This window comes from Berghia stephanieae, chromosome 12, assembly GCF_034508935.2.
Source record: "Berghia stephanieae isolate SIO BIC M18660-M18661 chromosome 12, UCSD_Bste_1.3, whole genome shotgun sequence".
In the NCBI taxonomy this organism is placed as follows: domain Eukaryota; kingdom Metazoa; phylum Mollusca; class Gastropoda; order Nudibranchia; family Aeolidiidae; genus Berghia; species Berghia stephanieae.
The window spans coordinates 33154600-33180404 of record NC_088371.1 but is presented as its reverse complement, the minus strand read 5'-3'; the positions used below and the strand labels follow the sequence as shown (position 1 = coordinate 33180404).

Below are 25805 nucleotides of genomic sequence, written 5' to 3'. Positions count from 1 at the left end.
CTCACTGAGTCATAGAGCTTTTGCTCACCGAGTCCCTACCACCAGCGCTTTTACTCTTCGAGTCCCTACCACCAGTGCTATTACCGTCATAGAGCTTTTACTCACTGAGTCCCTGCCACCAGAGCTTCTACTCACTGAGTCATAGACCTTTTACTCACTGACACTGAGTCCCTACCACCAGTGCTATTACTATTACCGAGTTATAGAGCTTTTACTCACTGAGTCCCTACCACCAGTGCTTCTACTCACGAGTCCCTACCACCAGCGCTATTACTCACCGAGTCCCTACCACCAGTGCTTTTACTGAGTTCCTACCACCACCGCTATTACTCACAGAGTCCCTACCACCAGCGCTTTTACTCACTGAGTCATAGAGCTTTTACTCACCGAGTCCCTACCACCAGCGCTTTTACTCTTCGAGTCCCTACCACCAGTGCTATTACCGTCATAGAGCTTTTACCCACTGAGTCCCTACCACCAGCGCTTCAACTCACTGAGTCATAGACGTTTTACTCACTGACACTGAGTCCCTACCACCAGTGCTATTACCGAGTTATAGAGCTTTTACTCATTGAGTCCCTACCACCAATGCTTTTACTCACTGAGTCATAGACCTTTTACTCACCGAGTCCCTACCACCAGTGCTTTTACTCACCGAGTCCCTACCACCAGTGCTTCTACTCACCGAGTCATAGACCTTTTACTCACTGACACTGAGTCCCTACCACCAGTGCTTCTACTCACCGAGTCATAAACCTTTTACTCACTGACACTGAGTCCCTACCACCAGTGCTTCTACTCACTGAGTCATAAACCTTTTACTCACTGACACTGAGTCCCTACCACCAGTGCTTCTACTCACTGAGTCATAAACCTTTTACTCACTGACACTGAGTCCCTACCACCAGTGCTTCTACTCACTGAGTCATAAACCTTTTACTCACTGACACTGAGTCCCTACCACCAGTGCTTATTACTATTACCGAGTTATAGAGCTTTTACTCACTGAGTCCCTACCACCAGTGCTTTTACTCACTGAGTCATAGACCTTTTACTCACTGACACTGAGTCCCTACCACCAGTGCTATTAGTACCGAGTTATAGAGCTTTTACTCACTGAGTCCCTACCACCAGTGCTTCTATTCACGAGTCCCTACCACCAGCGCTATTACTCACCGAGTCCCTACCACCAGCGCTTTTACTGAGTTCCTACCACCAGCGCTATTACTCACAGAGTCCCTACCACCAGCGCTTTTACTCACTGAGTCATAGAGCTTTTACTCACCGAGTCCCTACCACCAGCGCTTTTACTCTTCGAGTCCCTACCACCAGTGCTATTACCGTCATAGAGCTTTTACTCACCGAGTCCCTACCACCAGCGCTTCTACTCACTGAGTCATAGACCTTTTAGTCACTGACACTGAGTCCCTACCACCAGCGCTTTTATTCTTCGAGTCCCTACCACCAGTGCAATTACCGTCATAGAGCTTTTACTCACCGAGTCCCTACCACCAGCGCTTTTATTCTTCGAGACCCTACCACCAGTGCTATTACCGTCATAGAGCTTTTACTCACTGAGTCCCTACCACCAGTGCTTTTACTCACTGAGTCATAGACCTTTTAGTCACTGACACTGAGTCCCTACCACCAGTGCTATTACTATTACCGAGTAATAGAGCTTTTACTCACTGAGTCCCTACCACCAATGCTTTTACTCACTGAGTCATAGACCTTTTACTCACCGAGTCCCTACCACCAGTGCTTTTACTCACTGAGTCCCTACCACCAGCGCTTCTACTCACTGAGTCATAAACCTTTTACTCACTGACACTGAGTCCCTACCACCAGTGCTATTACTATTACCGAGTAATAGAGCTTTTACTCACTGAGTCCCTACCACCAATGCTTTTACTCACTGAGTCATAGACCTTTTACTCACTGACACTGAGTCCCTACCACCAGTGCTATTACCGAGTTATAGAGCTTTTACTCACTGAGTCCCTACCACCAGTGCTTTTACTCACTGAGTCATAGACCTTTTACTCACTGACACTGAGTCCCTACCACCAGTGCTATTAGTACCGAGTTATAGAGCTTTTACTCACTGAGTCCCTACCACCAGTGCTTCTACTCACGAGTCCCTACCACCAGCGCTATTACTCACCGAGTCCCTACCACCAGCGCTTTTGCTCAACGAGTCCCTACCACCAGCACTTTTATTCACCGAGTCCCTACCACCAGCACTATCACTGAGTCATAGAGCTTCTACTCACCGAGTCCCTACCACCAGTGCTATTACTCACTGAGTCCCTACCACCAGCGCTTTTGCACACCGAGTCCCTACCACCAGCACTTTTATTCACCGAGTCCCTACCACCAGCCCTATCACTGAGTCATAGAGCTTCTACTCACCGAGTCCCTACCACCAGCGCTTTTACTCACTGAGTCATAGAGCTTTTACTCACCGAGTCCCTACCACCAGTGCTATTACTCACTGAGTCCCTACCACCAGCGTTATACTCACCGAGTCCCTACCACCAGCGCTTTTACTCACTGAGCACCTACGACCAGCGTTATTACTATACTCACTGAGTCCCTACCACCAGTGCTATTACCGAGTCATAGAGCTTTTACTCACTGAGTCCCTACGACCAGCGCTATTACTCACTGAGCCCCTACAACCAGCGCTTTACTCACCGAGTCCCTACCACCAGCGCTATTACCGAGTCATAGAGCTTTTACACACTGAGCACGTATGACCAGCGTTATTACTCACCGAGTCCCTACCACCAGCGCTATTACTCAGCGAGTCACAGAGCTTTTACTCGAGTCCCTACGACCAGCGCTATTACTCACTGAGTCCCTACCTCCAGCGCTTTTACTCGTTGAATCCCTACCACCAGCACTTTTACTCGCCGAGTTCCTACCACATGGCTATTACTGAGTCCCTAACACCAGCGCTAATACTATTAGCCACCAAATCCCTACCACCAGGTGGGACAATATAAGCTAAAATTAGACCCCAAAAATTCTTACAGTGATGCAGAAAAAAACAACGAGCAGATCTCTTTCAAATTTACACAAAATGTTTCTTACAACAAGATGGATAGGTTTAGCAATAGTCTTGTAAATAAATTTTTCAGAATTTTTTTTCGATTTCTTAGTGAAAATTTGGTGTGACATGACAGGAAAAAAAAATTGATTTAAAAATTCATAAAACTGCTAAATTTTTGTTTAGCCCAAAACCCAACCATCATGATGCAAAACACATCATAAGAAAAATTCTGACCAAATTTGAAGACAATCTGATGGGAAACAATCCAGATGTGAATGTTAGAAAATCAGAGAACGACGCACAATGAAATTTTGAGAAAATGAAAAATTTGTCTTTAATTTGATAATAAAGACAAAGGCCAACATTCATCAAGTATAACCAATATGGAACAAGAAAACAGTAATATTTTATAAATTGATCAAATTCTGAAAAAAAAATTAAACGATTCGCTAACCCATACCCCTTAGAAAAAAAAATGCTGTAAAATTGATTTTTTTTACGCCCAGAGATAAAATAATTTTGTGGTCAAATATAATGTCATACCTTATGAATTCATCATTATAATCACAAAACCTAATTATTTACTGTATACAATAGGTTATACAGATGATTTCTAGATATACGAGGGCTCTTTCAGAAATAACCGAAAAATGGCCATTGCTAAGCAACCAGTGGAGATTTTCTTAATTCTGTAAACGACATGATATTCCTTATTTCCTTACGGATATTCCCAGAAATTATGAAGTGCGTCATTTTGCACAATGAATTTCTAGACGATTTTAAAGATGGCGGCCCACCTTGAAACTTGGTCAAAGGAGGAAATCAGAGCTGTCATACGTTTTTTGAACGCCAAAAGTCTGAATCCTACCGAAATTCATAAAGAACTTCAGAGTGTATATGGTGAGCATGTTATAAGCCGTACACAAGTCTATCACTGGTGTAATTTGTTTGAAGCCGGCCATTCCCACTTGACAGACAGGGAAGGGAGAGGGCGTTCGATAACTGCGACGTCAGAAGACAATGTGAAGCGAGTTGATGAGCTTATTCGTCAAGACAGGAGGTTGAAACTTCATGAAATCGCAAGCAGTCTTGAAATTTCGGAAACTTCTGCCCATAGAATTGTATTTGATGAACTTGGCTACAGAAAAGTCAGCGCAAGATGGGTTCCTAAGCAATTGACAGACAATCATAAAGAACAAAGATTGGACATCTGCAGGGAACTTTTGAGAAGAAGCAAGAGCTCACGCAGGGTTCACGGGTATACTGCCAACGCCGGCGGAGACTTTCTAGGGTACGATGTGACTTTTCTTGACAGCATAGTCACCGGTGATGAGACTTGGTTGCACCATTGCACCCCAGAAACAAAGCAAGATTCGATGACATGGAAATATCCATCCTCACCTGTCGCGAAGAAATTCAAAGTCATGCGGTCAGCAAAGAAAATAATGGGAACTGTTTTCTGGGACAGTCGTGGTGTTATTCTGTTCGAAACCTTACAACCTGGAGAAACAATCAATGCTGCACGGTACTGCCAAACTCTTGACAAGCTTAGGAGGCCATTCGCAGAAAGCGCCCAGGGCAGTTGACCAACGGGGTCATTTTGCAACAAGACAACGCTACGCCCCACAGCACGAGTGACGCAAGGTTGGCTAGAGAAATATGGATGGGAGATTTTGCCACAACCACCACACAGTCCAGACCTCGCACCATCTGATTATCACCTCTTTGGGCCACTGAAACGTGAGCTGGCAGGAAAGCGCTTTGATGTCGATGAAGAGCATGTTGACCATGTGCGGAAATGGCTACAAAACCTTGACGGAAATTTCTTCAGAGAGGGTATCTATTCCATGGTGCGGCGTTGGCAGAAGTGTGTCGACAGACTTGGCTGTTACGTAGAGAAATGAAGGACGAGTCAAGGTATGAACACGTGCAAGAATTTTGTTGATACCATAGAAAACGCGGATTTTACAGGTATTTTTCGGTTAATTATGAAAGAGCCCTCGTATTAAATGACAAATGATTTTTCAAAATATGATATGGCACGCTATCCTCATTTTTCATTTTTTTATTCTACTTGAGAGACAAGTCGTATAAAATTAGATATCTAGTCAAGTTGAACTGCAAAATCAATTCTATTTTAGACAATAAAACATTTAAATAGTGCACTAGCTCTGAATAAAAAGCACTTTGCTTTCCCAAACCCTTGGAATAAAAATCTCTTTCGCCTCAATACAAAAAAGTCAACACTACTTGTTTGCCACCACTTTTTTTGTAGTTCCACAAAGAGGGTTGATCCTGCTCTGGATGGAAAAATTGAAATAAAAAAGAGACATTTCATTAGCAATTTTGGAAATGGCATTATTGTCATAAAATGCATTTGTCAAAGACATAGCAATTTTTAAAAAATGATCATTATTCACACCAACACACTTGAAATTTCATTGGTTTTACATCCACAGAACAAAACTCTTGGCAACAAACTATATTCTGTCGTTGTTAATAAATTCAGTAGTAATTCAATTCAAATGATGCTTTGCCATTTTCATTTAGAAAAATGAGCATTTATTTTACTGATCACCAATACAAAATGTAAAGGCGCTATGGAGATTTGAAAACATTACTAACCATTGTCAAAAAGTGCATGCAGACACTGATCTGCTGGCCCAGATGATGGTTTGCTGATTGATGAGTTTTGCCACAGGTTTGCCTCAACACACCTTGCCAGAATAGCCCTTGAGCCAGCATATTTATGGATTGTCAGGACACCAGTAACGTCAACAGAATTCTTTCATGTTAGCTGTAAATGAAAACAAAAAATTAAATTAAATTCACTACAGCGAAATAGGAACATACATGCCAATGCTAAAGTTTATAACAACAACACTTCGCATGTTGAACGGGACATAACGTCTGTTAGGCGATATTACAATTTCTTTGGACAGAGACAACGCAGTTAACGGCCAAGTACACATTTTACAACTGAGTACGGTGAGAGAAAGTGAGCAAAGTGCCTTTTCCAAGGGCTCAACTTTACGCCGAGCGTTCCGGTCCAAAAGCGAGTGTCATATCACTACGACATAGCCGTACGTAATTTTTAAAATATAATAAAAATAACAACACTAATATAATTATCTCACATTGTCATTACCATCATCATAGGCATTTCAAAACTACTAATAATACTACCACTATAGATATCTTATCATTATCATTATAGATTATTTCTCTCTCTCTCTCTCTCTCTCTCTCTCTCTCTCTCTCTCTCTCTCTCTCTCTCTCTCTCTCTCCATGAACATAACATACAAAACCCAATTATCGATATAAAAAAAACCAGCCCCCCCCCCCCAAAAAAAAAATAAAGTTTTGAAAAAGTGTGGACCCTGAGCCTGGAATGTCGTGAGTCACTTGAAACCTCTTGATCTTGATAAAATTAGCAACCTTTTGATTTTGACTGGGGATCGAACATTGAAACACCTGCTGGTTTTAATCGCCTGACATGGAAGGCTGATTTAATTTTTTTTTTTTTTTGGGGGGGGAGGGAATTAGTATTTTAATTTTTTTTTAGCCCTGTTATTATTATTTTTCACAAAATAAAGTAATCCTAAGTAATTCGCGGTAGCGACAAAAATGTGTCAGCTGATGCACAATCAACAAACAAACACAGAACCCCAAAGCATGTTTAGTTATAAAAATAAGAAATGAATTAAAATGTGCATTTCGTATGCTTACCTTGAAAACTGAGTATTCTGTGACTTGAATAGAGTGAAGAATTACCAAAGTCCGTCAAAATCAACTTGTAATAATAGTAATAATGTGATGAGATGAAGTGTTCACTTTTTGACTTCCCAGATAATTCATATTTATAGTCAGGATGTCGATGTTGCCAGATTGAAAAAGAGAAATAGCTAAGCTTTACATCGATATTCGCCATGATAGGAATAGCTGTTGTCAAGACCCAAACATTTGACAATATAGACCTTTAGAAAATAAAACGTGGATACTTCCTTTATAAAACTGCATCAAAAACACGTTTTCATTGAAAACTTGCAATATTCATATTTTTGGATTCTAGAATAATGAAACAACCTAAAAAGTGGACTGGTCCAATTTGGCCGAAACATTTTTTTAAAAAAACTATGTGGTCTTGTGGTATGACACTCGCTTTCGAATCGGAAGGTCCTGGGTTTGAGCCTCACTCGGCGCATAGTTGAGTCCTTTGAAAAGGCTCTTTACTCGCATTCTCTCATCGTACTCAGGTGTAAAATGAGCGTTGTCTGTGTCCAAAAAAAAAATAAAAAGAAAGATAATACCGCCTTACAGGCGTCCTGTCTTGTCCTAAATGTTAATGTTGCTGTTGGACAGGGACCTGTTGTAAAGCGCTTTGAGCACGTATAGTGGATATTAAGCTGTATAAAAGCTCAATTTTTTACCGAACCATTTTTTATAACTAAAATTGACTACAGATCACCCCCCCCCCCTCTTAATTTTTTTTCTTTGTTTATTTTTTGTTTACTATAATAATTGGTCAAACAAAACAAAAATTGAGTGATATTCAATAAAATGTCAAATCCAATTTTTAGGTCCAATGAACTTAAAATGGATTAGAAACGCCAAGCTGGTAACTGTAATACATTTTTCCCCCCAAACTATTTTCTGTATATTGCAGTTCTATCCGTATAAAATGTTATATTTTTAGTAATTACGCAAATTCTATTTTTAGTAAGAGTACAAATAAGCTCTGGCGTTATTTGCAGTGGTAGTACAAATAAGCGTAGCCTAGAATAAAAAGATTTCTTACATTCTTGCGTTTTGGAATTCGAACTTAGTTACCATCGCGCACTTGCAAGTTTGTGCAGTGGTAGGGAACACGTCCGGAATTCCAAAAAGCAAGAGTGTAACAATCGTATATTATTCCGCCCAAGCAAGAGTTAACAATCGTATATTATTATTATTCCACCCCTCCCATTGGAAAACCCTATCATTTCTTAGTAAATACGTACTCATTGAATAGTGCTTTGACTTTGAACGCGTTGAATAAAGATTTTATTCAACAATTGCAGAATATTTTCACACATTTTATTGGTGTGAAATTAAGTGTAAAAGAGAGCGGATTGGTAATTTTTAAAAAATCTTTTGGTGCGCATGAATATAAATCCAACGTTTTTAGTTTTGGGTCAAATTGTCATTCAAGCAGAAGGAGAAAGGTACAAATTATGGTGAATAGAAGTACTAATTCCATACCATTTGGTTATAGAATATCTAATAATCTTACTTGTAGGGGCGGAATAAACGTATTCTTTCATTTCTTTGTATTTATTAAATTGGTTATATTTTTATCGTACAATAACACATACTCACAAGCTCGTTGTGTTATTGGGCACGATAAAAAAACTCGTTAAATAAATACAAATATACAAAGAGATGAAAGAATCTTATAATTTAACACTATCAGAAATTAAAAAGAAAAATTGAAATTGAAACATAAAAAAAATCCTTAAAATTTAGAACACATTTCCGACCATAGCTCAAAAATAACCCCAGGGGCCGTTTTCATGAACGCGGACTAGCGCTTAGTCTATCTCTGACTTTAGTCAATGACTTGAAAAAATTGGATTTCATGTGAGCTGACTAAGCTAGTCCGGGATTAAAATCACGGCACCTTCGGACTAAGTTTGGCCAAGTTTTAGTCATTTGCCACGGCAGGACCACAAGCTTAGACTGAGACCAGTAACTAGGATACGTCACAGCGTCAACAAGATAGCAGCTATTTTTAGATTCAGTGCGCTTCGTTTCGGAAAGAAAATATGTCGGTTACGAATGACAGAGGCAAAAAGTGTCCTGTTGCCATTGACACCGGCTTTAAAAAAACTATAAGATATGTTCAAATCGTCGAAAGTACACATTTTTGTGAGTAAAAAAATTTAAAAAACTGTATCTATCAGCTCGTGAGATGGAGAGTGAACAAGAGACTCCGAAATCGAAGGGTTTGCGTCAAAGAACAAAAATTATTAGAAAGTATAGTGGAGACAAAAGTTATTCTGTTTACGTTGCAATTGACTAAAATAATGTGATAAATCAGAACACATATTCTCTTTTGTGTAATTATAATTTGTTAATTTGGTTCAATTTCTTTGAGTTTGAATCTCGTTGTTCGTCATCTCAATCAAACTGCTGTTGGCCTAAATATAGAATTGACAGTCAACGATGGACATAATTGCAGACTATAACAGTCAACAGTCAATATCACGTGTGTTTCTAATTTCCTCTTTGGAAATCTTTTGCGTTGTAATTGCGGTTGTATCTTTCCTGCCTTCGTGTAGTAGAGAGATGATGTTACCCGCACAAAATAGCCGAATTAGTCTCCGTCTTTGCAAGAGACTAGCTAGTCCGAGACTAGAAACGTTCATGAAATCCGATTTTTTTTAGACACTTGCTTCGCTTGGGCTTAAGACTAGCTAGTCATTTACTAGACTAGTAAATTACTAAATCTAGTCCTCGTTCATGAAAACGGGCCCAGGATGCTTAAGTCCTTTTATGTTGGGAGGTCAATAGACTTCACCCAGGGTAAGAAGAATATGTAGAGAGATCCTGGTTCAGGGTAGTTACTGTTGATGTCGGTGGTCTCCCTACAAACTAAGGAAGATAATTTCCAGAGCAGCCAACGGTCTTGATAAAATCGAGACTGTCCCCAAACCCTCCCAGTTTTTCTCAGCCAGCCTCACATATTTCTCTAGGTTGCAAAATTGGGACAGTCTCTTCCTTAGTTTGAAGGGAGACCACCGACATCAACAGTAATTACCCTGAACCAGGATCTCTCTACATATCAGAAATTTCATGATTCAGGTAAGGCTGATTTAATCCCTGAAGAACTAATAAAAACTGCAGTGCCCTCCGTACTAAAGTCACAACAAGATCTTGACAGCCCCAAAACTTTGGCCCCAAGTCCGTGACCAATTGAAACAATTAACAACATGGATGTTTATGTTTTTATGTTTTTAAGGGTTTTACGGCACTTGCAACACATTTAGGTCATATCAGCGCCAGTAAAAAGGAAGAAAATGGGATAGTAAAAAGTTATAGAAATACAATTAAAGTGGCCAAGAAAAGAGAAGAAAAAGGGGAATTGGTTCAAATAGGAAACAGATGTAGATTCCAAGAGCACACTATCAAAGCACTCAGTTTGAGATAACCTAAAAGTCGCATCCAGACAAAAGCACAGGTCCCCACTAAGAGGAATACACTCAAATGTTTTACAAATCGTATATACTATAAAGAAAACATAATACAATGCATAACAGAGAGATGATTTACAAGGAAAAAATATCATCTCCCAAAACAATAACTATGCATTTGACTGTTACCCTCCCAGTCAAGGTATCCGGCCTGGGCCAGGACAAAACCAAGTAATCTCATTCCAAGACAAAGACAGACAGCTAGTTGGAAAACAGATATAGGGGGATAGAAGACACAGTATGTACCTCCCTGCCCACTATGGGAGGCAGGAACCCCACCCAGAACAACATGGATGGAGAGAGCAGCTGTACTCATCAAAGTTTTTTTAAAAATCTGTGACCGAATCACACAATTCTCAGCAAGCGTCATTCAGACTGCGAGGCTTACTACTTCTTTTTCAAATAACAAGAAATGAAGTGAGTAGGAAAGTGCCAGAAGACAACAGGGAATAAAAACTTTGCGGCAGCGATGGGGGCTCGAAACCACGACCTTACTGGTACATCAACTCCTCCTGCCCGGGGAGATCGTGACTCTACCGTATGAGCTATCCACAACCCCGTTCGATTCCCCATCACAGCTGCAAAGTTTTTATTCTCTGTTGTCTTCTGGCACTTTCCTACTCACTTCATTTCTTGTTATTATCAACATAAGTGCCTGCTCCACTCACTTTTCTGAATTAAACATTTTCCAATTAACTTAGTATTGGGGAATTTCTGTCATGAATCTTACAAAAACGACCTTTTGGCAAATTCTCATGTACTAAATGTACTCTTTAAAAAATCACAGCAATAAAAACAGAAACAAGCAATGCTAAGGTAATCGTAAATCACAATCACAAGTCATTATTAACAATGATGAGGACAATTCCATTCGGTCAGGGTACTTTCATGTATAAAAAAGCATAAAGCTCTATGTACATAAAATCTATAATCACCTTTCAGACAAATTACAAATTCTTTTCACTATTGCACTATATTTTGATTACAGCATTCGATATGGGGCAGCGTGGCTCAGCGGTACTGTCTTTGCCTCGTACCCGAAAAGTACAGAGTTTGATCGCCCACCGTTGTGCTGTGTGACTTTGAGTAAGTCACCTCACGTTAGCTCAAGTTGCAGCGCTGCACTAGGGCTATTTTTTTGTTTGTTTGTTGCTTTAGGTCTCTTCCAACACAATTGAGGTTATATGAGAGACCGCTGAAACAAAAAACAAGCAATCTAACAAAAATAGTACAAATGTAAATCAAAATCATAACCTAAAGATATCATAAGCTAAATTATAAATAACCAAGAACAAACAGGCAGAAGATTTACAGAAAAAAAAATATCCCCTGTCAAAAATACAATCACAAACCAAAGAAGCAGGATAGGCTAGTAAAGAGAAGAAGAAACGACATCACTATCGGATCGTACACCCATGCGAACATCATAGGTATATGATTCAAGGGTGATGCTCCCATCCAACCACCCGCGACTAGGGCTAACGCCTCCGTTATTCCAGTCTTCCCTAGGAATAGACCCTAGAGACAAATTTCCCTATGGGATGAATAAAGAGTGTTTTATTTTATTTCATTTATTTATTTATTTTTTTAACAAGAGGTGTTGACTTTATGCAGATTCCACTGTAGTTCTGTAAATTAGTCGTTCACAAAATGAATATCAATTTGACCGACATGGCCAAACAGAAATCTGTTATTTTTCATATTTTGTTGATATATTATCGGCAAGTTTGCATACATATGTACGATATGTACAGTCATTCTAAAATTAAAAAAAAAAATAGTCCTTCAGAGTCATGGACAAAGTCTCTATAGCATGAACTGGAAATAGCAAATGCTTGCACCCTTTGTATAGGATGCTAGTCTAAAGAAAATACTTTCCATCAGATCAAACAGACCCAGCTACTCAATCACTGCTGGGTGGACAGAAAAAAAAATCTCGTCTTCACCCGGGATCGATCTTGGTCCCTATGTGTGCCAGTGCTCTACTATCTGAGCCATCATACCCCCCCCCCACACACACACACACACACACACACACTTCTATATCTATATCCTCTTGTTTCTATTTTAATGACAAAATGTTACTGATTGAAGCTCGATGAAGAAATAAAGAACAATAAAACTGCAAAACAGAAAGGAAACTTAAATTTCATTTAGGAAGAATAAGGCTGTGGATATTTCGGGTTTCCCCTTTGTCAACAAAACATAATGAATGAAACAGTGAAGATTATTGAGAGATGAGAGGATGATGACATTGTTAGGGCTTTTAGCGACACCACCCTCTCAATCATTGTTTTGCTGAAAAAGGGGGAAACCCGATACATTCACATTATCTGACTTTTTATAAATGACAATGAAGCTTCCACTTAGTTTTATCAATTGTTATTTAAGATTGTTTTAGTAGTCACACTAAAATTTACAGTGGTATCGTGTTATGCTTCAGAATCTCCCTTCCAATCCTGTTGTGTTAAAAAGTCTCTTTCATAATAGAATAATAGACACAAGAGGAATCGACTCAATCCGTCATTGTCTCTTGGATATTGTCGTACAGCTCCCCGTCGTCGTTCATGATTTTTCGCGTGTGAGTTTTCATGTGACTCAACAACGTTCCTTTTGTTTTGAAAGCTTTGTCGCAAACAGAGCAGATGAAAGATCTAACCTCCTCATGAATTTGCTGGTGAGTGCGTAGCGTGTCAATAAGCCGAAAGCCTTTGTTGCACACTGGACAAATGTGAGGCCTGTCCTCCGAGTGAACTTTGATGTGTTTTGAGAGCGTTGATTTTTGATTAAACGACCTGGAGCAGATGGGACAAGTAAAAGGACATTCCCCGGTGTGAACTCGCATGTGTCTGTTCAAGGTCGTGCTCAGACGGAACGAGTAGTCGCAGATGGAGCACTGAAAAGGCTTTTCACCCGTGTGAATTTTAAGATGAGTCTTTAAGTAGCCGTTCTGACTAAAAGCTTTGTCACAAAACGGACACGGATAAGGTTTTTCTCCCGTATGGCAGCGCTCATGCAGCTTTAGTCGTGAGTGATGAGCAAATCCCATCCCGCAATACTGACATTGGTAAGCGAATTCTCCATCAGCTCCACTGTTGTTGTTGGAGCTTGTCGTTGGAGCTGGAGCCTCCTTTTCTTCCTCTTTGACACCTTTTTTCTTCTTTTGCTTCTTCTTCGGTTTCCCTTCATCTTTATCTTTCTTCTTCTTTGATGCAACCTCAGCCTTCCGTATTGCGTGTTGTTTCCTGTATTTTGTTTTTTCATGAGGGAACTTTTTCCATCTCTCGTGTTTCTCCCTTCTTTCTTTTAATCGAATATTCAAACAGATTTGGTCTGCTGTGGCTATGGTAGTTAACTCTGCATTGTACATTGTGGCAGTTTTCGGAGGAGGCCTCTGTCTCTGACGCTTCACTCTGGGAAATCTTGAAGAGAACATTTGGTTTGTTGAGGGTGCTGGATTGACGCTGCTGGTTGCCGCTATTGTCGTCTTCCACCCTCTGTCCACTGAAGTATTGGTTGTGTCATTGCCTGGGAACAGATAAAATAAAGAAGGTAAAACTTTGTGGCTATGCAGTCTTGTGGTATGACACTCGCCTTCAGATTGGAAGCTTCTGGGTTCGAGTCCCATTCTGTGCTGTGCACTGTGCATAGTTGAGTCCTTGACAAAGAATACCAACTCACATTCTCTCACTGTACTCAGGTATAAAATGTGTACTTGGCTGTCAACAGTTGTCTCTGTTGGAAAAAAAACTATAATACTGTCATCTGCATTTTTTGCCAAATTGGGACCCAAAATTTGCCAAGAAATTTGCCAAAAAGACCAAAATTTGCCAAAAAATTTGCCGCACTTTGGGTCCTTATTTGAAGATTTTTTGACGAAAAGATCCATGACTGAAGTTGGAAGTGTAAGTGACTCGATTTATTTGACTTGAGAAATGAAATGACTGTGAATAGCGTTGTTACAAAGATTTTAAAGGATCATTATCCGTAGAGAGTAGCTTCCCTTAGTTTGGGCCCAGGCAAAGCTGCAACATTTCTCATGTTTCGCACTGTTTTTTTTGTTTTTCTCGTTATTTTGTTTTCGCTTCTTTTTCTTTCCCAAAATTTGCCACGCCATTAGCCAATTTTCCCAAAATTTGCCACGATTTGCCAATTTTGGGAAAATTGCCAAAATTTGCGGATCGCCCTGATATTTGCGGCCGCTAAAAAAATGCAGATGACATAATATCGGCTAAAAGGCATCATGTCTCATCCTACATGTTATGTTTTGGTGATGGCTATGAACTCCTTGTAATTGTAAAGTGCTTTAAGTACATTAGTGGATATTGCGCTGTATTTGACAAAATCTGCCATCTGTCAGATTTTAAGTGATGTAGTATTAATGTTTTTATTGTTTTGTTTTTTTAAAAATAGTTATTGTCTGAAGAAGGATTTTGAGCTTTTGTTTTTTTTTTTGTTTTTAAGGGTTTTACGGCGCTTGCAACACATTAAGGTCATATCAGCACCAGCACGGGAACGAAGAAGAAGAAGAAGAAGATATCAGCACCAGTAAAAAGGAATAAAATGGGATGGTAAAAAGTTGTAGAATTACAATTAAAGCACCCAAGAAAAGGTAAGACAAAGGAAAAATAAGAAACAGGTGAAGATTCCAAGATCACACGGTCAAAATACTTAGTTTGAGATCACTAAAAGTCTCATCCAGACACAAGCACAGGTCCCCACTAAGAGGAATACAATCAAATGTTTTACAAATCATATATAATATAAAGAAAACACAATACAGTGCATAACAGAGAGATGATTTACAAGGAAAAAAATATCATTTCCCAAAACTAACTATACATTTGACTGTTTCCCTCTCAGCTAGGACCAGGACAAAACCAAGTAATCTCATTCTAAGACAAAGACAGAAAGCAAGTCGGAAAACAAATACAGGGGGATAGAAGACACAGCAAGTACCTTCCTGCCCACTATGGGAGGCCAGGAACCCCACCCGCGGATTTTGAGCCTGAAACATTCCGTTTTTGGTATTTTGTTCTTCAAATCTGTTCTATTCATTTTTATTCATTCCTTGTCATCATTTCTAGATAGACGACAGATCTTGAAAATTTCATTTACAGTGCACAGCTGATATATCGACAATGCTTATACCCATTGTTCGTGATGTCCCATCATTGTTTTGTTTATCCACTTAAACAACGTCATTCTCACATTTGTCTTTAGTGTTTTATCCATCGTTTTGTTGATAAAGAGGAATTCTGAAACGTCCATTTTATCTGCCTTCACTGATTAAATTTAATCTTTCATTTCATTTCCTCACGTTATTTATTTGTATCTTCACATCAAATCATATAAATCAGTAGGCAGTATGGCTCAGCGGTATGGTCTTTGTACTCGAAAGGTACCAAGTTCGATCACCCAGCACTGCGCTGTATGGTCTTGAGCAAGTCACCTCGCCCTAGCTCAATTTGTGGCACTGCACTGTGGCTGATGCTTGGGTTATTCCTCTCTTCCCTTGGAATAGACCCTAGAGACAAATTTCCCCTATGGGATGAGTAAAGGGAATTTTCTTTTTAAAAAAATTTAAACACAATGTTTCCAAAGTGTTCAATAACAGTTGGAAAGGTGATTATGGATAGGATTTGGATGGAAACAGTATAAAAAACGGAAAGAGGGGGTAAAGTAAACAACAAGTATCTTATGAATATCCTTTAAAATTTGGTGTACCCCAAGGATCGGTCTTAGGACTTGCGCTCTTTACAATGTACATTCAGCCACTGTCTGTAATTTTGTAAAAAAATAAAATATCTTTCTATCTTTATGCAGCTGACACCCAAGTGTACAGATTCGACACACCAAACAATATCTCTCTTTTAATGACATGTATGGAGGACTGTATCAGAGATGTAAAGTGTTGGATGGAATCAAAGAAATTGAAATTAAATGATGAAAAGACGGAATTGATGTCATGTGGAAATACAGATGGAAAACATTAAGTTTTCCAAACAGTTAGTCTGAATATCAATGGTTGTCCGATACAGTCCTCTTTAGGTGTTAAAAACCTTGGTGTCTTTTTTTGAAAACAAGGTATCCATGCAGACACAAATCGACAACCTTTGTAAAATTTTAAATATTTATCTAAAGAAAATTGTCACTAACAGAGATTATTTGACTGTTGAGGTAGCCAGTCACCTTGTTACAACTTTTATTTCATCACGTATTGATTAGTGCAATTCCCCTCTTTTAGGTGTAAGTCAAGATAAAACCTCTCGTCTTCAAGTCATTTAGAAATGTGCTGCAAAATTAATTTTAATAAGAGCTCATACAGCCCACTCCCTCCCAATTCTCTCCGAACTTCACTGGCTATCAATCGGAGAGAAATTAAATTACAAAATCGCCATATGTTTTAAATGTTTAAATGATGAAGCCCATATCTATTTTAAAAAACTATTGCATTCTTATACACATTCCAGATCACTAACGTCATCATTTCATAAAACTAAACGTGTAAATCCTATTTTTAAATACAATTGTTTTGGCGGGCTATCCTTTTCTGTAATTGGACCCCGTGTATGGAATTCTATCCCCAGAACCACCAGGGAACAACCAACTATTAAATCGAAAGTAAAACATTTTCTTTTCACGTCTGCCTATTTTAAATCTGAGAAAAACTATATGGTTATAACCCTATGTGTGAATATTCAATTATTCGTCTGTGTTTGTGTGTGTGTGTATGTGTGTGGGAGGGGGGGGGGGGGTGTGAGTTCTGGCAGAAGAAATGCATTTAAAAAAAGCCAATGTGAAGTGCATTATTGAGCATTATATAATTTTGAAAATACGCTACAACAGATGTCATCTATAATTTTTATAAAAATTAAAACCTCTATTGTTTGTACTGTTTCCATTCCAAAGCTTTTCCTGAATCACCTTTTCATTCATAATTTTTACAATCCCTTATTTCAGGCAGCCCTCAATGCATTCTACCTTTCCAATAGCATGATCAGACATCAACAAAACAATCCCTGTCCACACTCTACCTTTCCAATAGCATGGTCAGACATCAACAAAACAATATTTGTCCACATTCTACCTTTCCAATAGCATGGTCAGACATCAACAAAACAATTTTGTCCACATTCTACCTTTCCAATAGCATGGTCAGACATCAACAAAACAATCTTGTCCACATTCTACCTTTCCAATAGAATGGTCAGACATCAACTTCAACAAAACAATCTCTGTCCACATTCTACCGTTCCAATAGCATGGTTAGACATCAACAAAACAATCTCTGTCCACATTCTACCTTTCCAATAGCATGGTCAGACATCAACAAAACAATCCCTGTCCACATTCTACCTTTCCAATAGCATGATCAGACATCAACAAAACAATCTTTGTCCACATTCTACCTTTCCAATATCATGGTCAGACATCAACAAAACAATCTCTGTCCACATTCTACCTTTCCAATAGCATGGTCAGACATCAACAAAACAATCTCTGTCCACCTACTACCTTTCCAATAGCATGGTCAGACATCAACAAAACAATCTCTGTCCACATTCTACCTTTCCAATAGCATGGTCAGACATCAACAAAACAATCTCTGTCCACCTACTACCTTTCCAATAGAATGGTCAGACATCAACAAAACAATCTCTGTCCACCTACTACCTTTCCAATAGATGGTCAGACATCAACAAAACAATCTCTGTCCACATTCTACCTTTCCAATAGCATGGTCAGACATCAACAAAACAATATTTGTCCACATTCTACCTTTCCAATAGCATGGTCAGACATCAACAAAACAATCTCTGTCCACATTCTACCTTTCCAATAGAATGGTCAGACATCAACAAAACAATCTTTGTCCACATTCTACCTTTCCAATAGCATGGTTAGACATCAACAAAACAATCTCTGTCCACATTCTACCGTTCCAATAGCATGGTTAGACATCAACAAAACAATCTCTGTCCACATTCTACCTTTCCAATAGAATGGTCAGACATCAACAAAACAATCTCTGTCCACCTACTACCTTTCCAATAGAATGGTCAGACATCAACAAAACAATCTCTGTCCACATTCTACCTTTCCAGTAGCATGGTCAGACATCAACAAAACAATATTTGTCCACATTCTACCTTTCCAATAGCATGGTCAGACATCAACAAAACATTTGTCCACATTTCCTTTCATAGATGGTCAGACATCAACAAAACAATCTTGTCCACATTCTACCTTTCCAATAGCATGGTCAGACATCAACAAAACAATCTCTGTCCACATTCTACCGTTCCAATAGCATGGTTAGACATCAACAAAACAATCTCTGTCCACATTCTACCTTTCCAATAGAATGGTCAGACATCAACAAAACAATCTCTGTCCACATTCTACCGTTCCAATAGCATGGTCAGACATCAACAAAACAATCTCTGTCCACATTTCCGTTTCCAATAGCATGGTCAGACATCAACAAAACAATCTCTGTCCACATTCTACCTTTCCAATAGCATGGTCAGACATCAACAAAACACATCTTTGTCCACATTCTACCTTTCCAATAGCATGGTCAGACATCAACAAAACATCTCTGTCCACATTCTACCTTTCCAATAGAATGGTCAGACATCAACAAAACAATCTCTGTCCACATTCTACCGTTCCAATAGCATGGTCAGACATCAACAAAACAATCTCTGTCCACATTCTACCTTTCCAATAGCATGGTCAGACATCAACAAAACAATCTCTGTCCACATCTACCTTTCCAATAGAATGGTCAGACATCAACAAAACAATCTCTGTCCACTCTACCTTTCCAATAGAATGGTCAGACATCAACAAAACAATCTCTGTCCACCTACTACCTTTCCAATAGAATGGTCAGACATCAACAAAACAATCTCTGTCCACATCTACCTTTCCAATAGAATGGTCAGACATCAACAAAACAATCTTTGTCCACCTACTACCTTTCCAATAGAATGGTCAGACATCAACAAAACAATCTCTGTCCACCTACTACCTTTCCAATAGAATGGTCAGACATCAACAAAACAATCTCTGTCCACATTCTACCTTTCCAATAGAATGGTCAGACATCAACAAAACAATCTCTGTCCACACACTACCTTTCCAATAGCATGGTCAGACATCAACAAAACAATCTCTGTCCACACACTACCTTTCCAATAGCACGGTCAGACATCAACAAAACAATCTCTGTCCACATTCTACCTTTCCAATAGCATGGTCAGACATTCAACAAAACAATCTCTGTCCACATTCTACCTTTCCAATAGCATGGTCAGACATCAACAAAACAATCTCTGTCCACTTACTACCTTTCCAATAGCATGGTCAGACATCAACAAAACAATCTCTGTCCACATTCTACCTTTCCAATAGCATGGTTAGACATCAACAAAACAATCCCTGTCCACATTCTACCTTTCCAATAGCATGGTCAGACATCAACAAAACAATCTTTGTCCACATTCTACCTTTCCAATAGCATGGTCAGACATCAACAAAACAATCTCTGTCCACACACTACCTTTCCAATAGAATGGTCAGACATCAACAAAACAATCTTTGTCCACATTCTACCTTTCCAATAGCATGGTCAGACATCAACAAAACAATATCTGTCCACCCACTACCTTTCCAATAGCATGGTCAGACATCAACAAAACAATCTGTCACTACCAACAACTGAACGGGAAGCAGAAGACATGCTGTCACACTTTCCTCCATTCCAGTTCACAGCTTATTGGAAGTGTCTAACCAGTCTTCCAGATATTGAATCAAAAGGTGGCAAAACTATTATAATAGCAGGATGTACAGGCAGATGACTAGGATTAGGATTATGGGAAGTAAAAGAGCAAGGATGGACGGTCTTTATTGACAACCAGCATTCTTTTAGGCTAGAAAATAAGATACCGTCTCTCTGAAACCAGAAGATCAGTTACACACAATGTCTGTATCCAGACCTTTGCAGGACTGGTTTCACACTTCCAAGGAGATGGGAACCAGCATTTTGAAATCACACTTTTGTTCCACATCATAGTTACCTGTGCCTAATTCCAGGGACACCCTTGTTCCATCAACCATATTGGATTCTCTATCGCTGACTTTCTCCCCAGTCGCCTGTAAAGATTAAATGAAATAAAATTATAATAAAACAAGTCAAATTGTATGATTTTTTAAAACATTTAAATTAATAGTACGGCTATGAGGTCTTGTGGTATGACACTAGTTTTCGGATCAGAAGGTCCTGAGTTCAAGCCTCACTCGACGCATAGTTGAGTCTTTGGAAAAGGCTCTTTACTCACAATCTTTCACCGTACTCAGGTGTAAAATGAGTACCTAGTCGTTAAACAGCGTTGTCTGAAAAAATTGTAATATCGCCTAACAGGCGTATGTCTCGTTATACATGTTACGTGTTGTTGTTGGTCAGGGGCCCCTTGTAAAGCACTTTGAGCACATTAAGTGGATATTGCGCTATATAAAAGCTCAGGGGTTTTTTTTTTTAATTTTTAATAGAAATTCAATAATGCATAGGATCCTCAGCAAAATGCATACATGCAGACAATGAATGAAAATTGGTAAGAATGAGCATTTTTTACATACGGTTGGCAGCCACAGATAAAGGCTAACACTAACAAAGAGCTTTCTAGTTCAGGTTTAAGTCCATAAGATGCAAAAGGCACACTGTGCCCATCACCGCAAATCTGAAACACATCAATGCAGACCTGCCTACTTGAACATTTAAAAGTTCGTAGTTTTTAGAAGATAAAAATTGTAGTCGCTATATCTAACTTTGCAGATCAACTATTTGCTTTCACACTGATAAGAGAACACCTCACAATCCTTGAAATGATGCACTCTGGCATCCACTTTCATTTTCAATAAGTTTTAATGACTTAGAAAATGTTTATGAAGGTCTGAAATTGGAGCCAAAATGTCGTAATTCTAAAACGTCCTGGTTTGTTAGAAAATTGATGACTATCACTCAATGGCATAAACTGGTTCCTAATTTTAACAAGAACAAGTTTTTCTAAAGATTTCATGACTATTGAAGTCAGTGCAATATATTGTTCGAGGGGAAAAAGCTGTATTTGTATGTGTTTGTTCTTGCAAATGGCTTGTGGAATTTGTCAATGTGATGAAGTCTGGTTGAGTATCTGTTTTTAAAAAATTGTTAATGTAGATTAGAAAGTTTATGGCTGAGTATCTGCTTGTGCGCTAAAATTAGAGGAAAGAATTACATTGTATTAATACACTTGAGTACGGTTTCTTCAAACTCAACAGGACATGTAAAAACGTTTGGGAAACTGTGTACAAAGACCGACAGGGATATAATTTGGGACATTCAAATGAGTTTGAGGAAACTGTACTAAGGTATAAGGCACATCATGAAATTTAAAAAACAACAAAAATTTACCTCATCAGCTGAAAAGTTTTTGTCCTGTAACTTTCCAAGAATATTGTCAGGCCTTTGTCCACCATTATCATTGTCATCTCCTACCGCGTCAAAATGAACTGAGAGAATTGATGACACAAACTCGTCCTCTTCTCCTCCTCCTTTCATCTCCTCTGGCGAATCCTGTTCGTCTTTTTGATGACTTGGGAAATCGTTAAAGTCTTCTAACAACAATTTGTCACGATGATTTTCAAGTTGGGCTCCAACATCAAGTTTCACTTCCAAAGCACTCGGTGATATCTCTCTTTGCATTTTGTGACTCGCACTGAAGGATGTGGAAGACTTATCTATGTCAAATGGTCCAGCTTTCATCATTTCTCCGGAAAACGTCGTTTTCAATTTAGTGTAATTTTCAGACAAGTTTCTATACTGTCCACTTTTTTCATCTTCAATCTTTACCGAAATATTTCTGTCCATCTCGGACAAGTTAGCCCCAATCTCTGATGTCCTGGGCAATTCATATTTCACGAAAACTCTTGTCGGATCTGACACTGAGGTCGAAGGTTGATTTTCCATTTTTAGCACCAAAAGAAAAACTGGTATTTACAAGTTAAAATGCCTAACAGGCCACTGATAGCCCGAGGTGATGCAAAAAAATAGCAATCCTTCATTTGGTTCTGATGACACGAGTGACTGGTAGATTCAAATGTGAAATTTACTCCTGCAAGATTCCAATCTGAACCTGAGAGGAGGATGTGGCTGAGTGGGGGGAGGGAGGTGTGAAGTAAAAAAAAAAAGTTAGAGTGCCTAGTTATGTGCTGGACTAAATGATGAAAGTCATTTCAGATTCACCTGAGGAATATTAAAGTTGTCCTCAAGAGCCATTGAGTTTATCACGGGATAAGAGATTTTACTTGCTAGCCATGGATAGGACACTAGTCTATTGCAAAAGTACTTTCCACTAGATCATCAGACCAAGCTACCCAACCACTACTGAGGGGGGGGGGGGGGGGGGGGGGAGTGTCAGAAAAAAATTCTTGACTGCACCCTAGATAGATCTCATCCCTTTACCCGCCATCTGCATTTTTTGCCAAGTTGGGGCCTAAAAATTGCCAAGCAGAACAAAGCCCCCTGGTAAAAATTAACACGCTATATGGAAAAATATATATAAAAATAAAAGACATTTTATTACAATTAAAGGAGGCTGCATTTATTATTTTCCGCACTGTAACACGATTTATGCGCCCAAACTTTCAGACAATCACACTAACGCACAAAATACACACAGTCACATACTGTGGAATAGAAAACTTACACTGGCGAATATTCAACTCAGTCACATATAGGGCCTACTCCATACATGCCGAATCTTAAATTTTTTTCGTAATTTTACAAATTTCATGGCCAAGTACAAAAAGATGAAATTTTATGGAAAATTACGAATTGTAATTCTCGGTAATATTTAAATAATAATAAAGATAATGATAATATAATAATAATAATAATAATAATAATAATAATAATAATAATAATAATAATAATAATAATAATAATAATAATAATAATAATAAAAATAATAATAGTAATAATAATGATAAGAAGAACTACTACTTCTACTACTACACTACAACTACTACTACACTAATAATAAATAATAATAATAATAATAATAAATAATAATAATAATAATAATAATAATAATAATAATAATAATAATAACTACAATAATAATTATCATCATGATGACGATAATAATAGCGGGTGGTTGGATGGGAGCATCACCCTTGAATCATATACCTATGATGTTCGCATGGGTGTACGATCCGATAGTGATGTCGTTTCTTCTTCTCTTTACTAGCCTATCCTGCTTCTTTGGTTTGTGATTGTATTTTTGACAGGGGATATTTTTTTTTCTGTAAATCTTCTGCCTGTTTGTTCTTGGTTATTTATAATTTAGCTTATGATATCTTTAGGTTATGATTTTGATTTACATTTGTACTATTTTTGTTAGATTGCTTGTTTTTTTGTTTCAGCGGTCTCTCATATAACCTCAATTGTGTTGGAAGAGACCTAAAGCAACAAACAAACAAACAAACAAACGATAATAATAAAATAATAATAATAATAATAATAATAATAATAATAATAATAATAATAATAATATAATAATAATAATAATAATAATAATAATAATAATAATAATAATAATAATAATAATAATAATAATAATAATAATAATAATAATAATAATAATAATATATAATAATAATGATAATAATAATAATAATAATAATAATAATAATAATAATAATAATAATAATAATAATAATAATAATAATAATAATAGTAATAATAATAGCAATAATAATGATAAGAAGAAGAACTACTACTACTACTACTACAACTACTATAACTACTACTACTACTACTACTACTACTACTACTACTACTACTACTACTACTACTACTACTACTACACTAATAATAATAATAATAATAATATTAATAATAACAATAATAATAAAGCATTTCTACAGTGCTCATAAGCATGACAATGTAATGTTGAAGTGATCATCAATGTCAAATTGTGGTTGTTTGTGTTTAGAGTTTAGGCCCAGGCAAAGTTGCAACATTTCTCAGTTTCGCACCTTTTTTTCGTTATTTTGTTTTAGCTTTTTTTTTTTTTAAACAAAAATTTGCCAATTTGCCCAAATTTGCGGAGCCCTGATACTTGCGGCCGCAAATAATGCAGATGACAGCTTTAAGTGTAAAGTGGATGCTCTATCAACTGAGCTATCAGGGCCCCCTGAGGAAGATTAGATTATGATCATCATTTTGAAAATTGAGTTATTGTTTGAGTCATGCTGAATACTTGCACTGAAGTTTGAAATTGCCTTAAAGTTATGTTTGTTTTTGTTTTTAAGGGTTTTACGGCTCTTGCAACACATTTAGGTTATATCAACGCCAGTAAAAAGGAAGAAAATGGGATAGTAAAAAGTTCTAGAATTACAATTAAAGCACCCAAGAAAAAGTAAGACATAGGGGAATTGGGAACAAATAGGGCTCAGATGTAGATTCCAAGAGCATACCACCAATGAACTTAGTTTGAGATCACCTATAAGTCTCATCCGGACACAAGCACAAAATCCAACAAAGAGGAATACACTCAAATGCTTACATCATACATTCAAAATAACAAATATAATAATACTTAACAGAGAGATGATTTACAAGGAAAAAAATATCATCTCCCAAAACAATAACCATGCATTTGACTGTTTCCCTCCCAGCTAGGACTCCGGCCAGGCCAGGACAAAACCAAGTAATCTCATTCCAAGACAAAGACAGTATGCATGTTGGAAAACAGATATAAGGGGATAGAAGACACAGTATGTACCCCCCTGCCCACTATGGGAGGTCAGGAACCCCACCCAGGCCTTAAAGTTAAAGTGTTGAAAGTCCCATTCGGATTGTGGAGGTAGCCTATGCTCTTAATGCTTAAACAAATCGGTTAACAATAAAATATCCAACTTTATCAAACTTACCGTAATATGGGGTAACTTGGGCCACTTCTTTATAAAAAGATTAGTGCACCAAAAAAACACTTTTGTTTTTCAAAAACTACTTACAATAATAATGATCAATGTTTTCACTCATTATAAGATTGTGAAATTTAAAACGTACTTTGTGGTGTATTAATCATCTTAAATGGAAATGGCCCAAGTACAGTGCACTCTGGATACATCGACGTTTCTTTAGTCGATTTTTACCCAAGTCAATTTTTTTTCTTGGTCCCACCCCCCATCCTTCTATATAACATTAGTAAAAAAAAAAAACATTCCACATAAATCGATGTCGCATAAGTCGATGCTATTATCACTCATGACCACAATACAATCACAAATAAACAAGAATTTCCATCAGTTAAAAAAATTCCAGTAAGAATTTTCATTGGTTAAAAAAATCCGCCAACGATTGGCGCACGCCAATGTGACGTAGGTGCTTTCCCTGACGTCCGCGCTCAATGTACTTAAGAAGTATCGAACAGCTTTGATTTATCCATCTCACATTTTACATC

General features: G+C 38.0%; 1 protein-coding gene and 1 long non-coding RNA gene across 2 annotated transcripts; both read right to left on the bottom strand.

Moving 5' to 3' along the window:
* Positions 1–3361: 3361 nt before the first annotated feature.
* LOC144957916 (uncharacterized) lies at positions 3362–7098 on the bottom strand. Its single transcript, XR_013642253.1, has 3 exons — positions 6785–7098; positions 5681–5852; positions 3362–5355 (listed from the first exon to the last, which is right to left on the bottom strand). It is a non-coding gene; the product is annotated as an uncharacterized LOC144957916 (long non-coding RNA).
* A 3935-nt stretch (positions 7099–11033) lies between these two features.
* On the bottom strand, positions 11034–22486 carry LOC144957490 (uncharacterized; the record flags this gene model as incomplete). The annotated part of the gene is given in 3 exon segments (XM_078888809.1): positions 11034–13815; positions 20376–20451; positions 21749–22486. Coding segments are annotated over 3 exon segments (1644 nt in total). The 3' UTR covers positions 11034–12802.
* Between the last annotated feature and the right edge of the window lie 3319 nt (positions 22487–25805).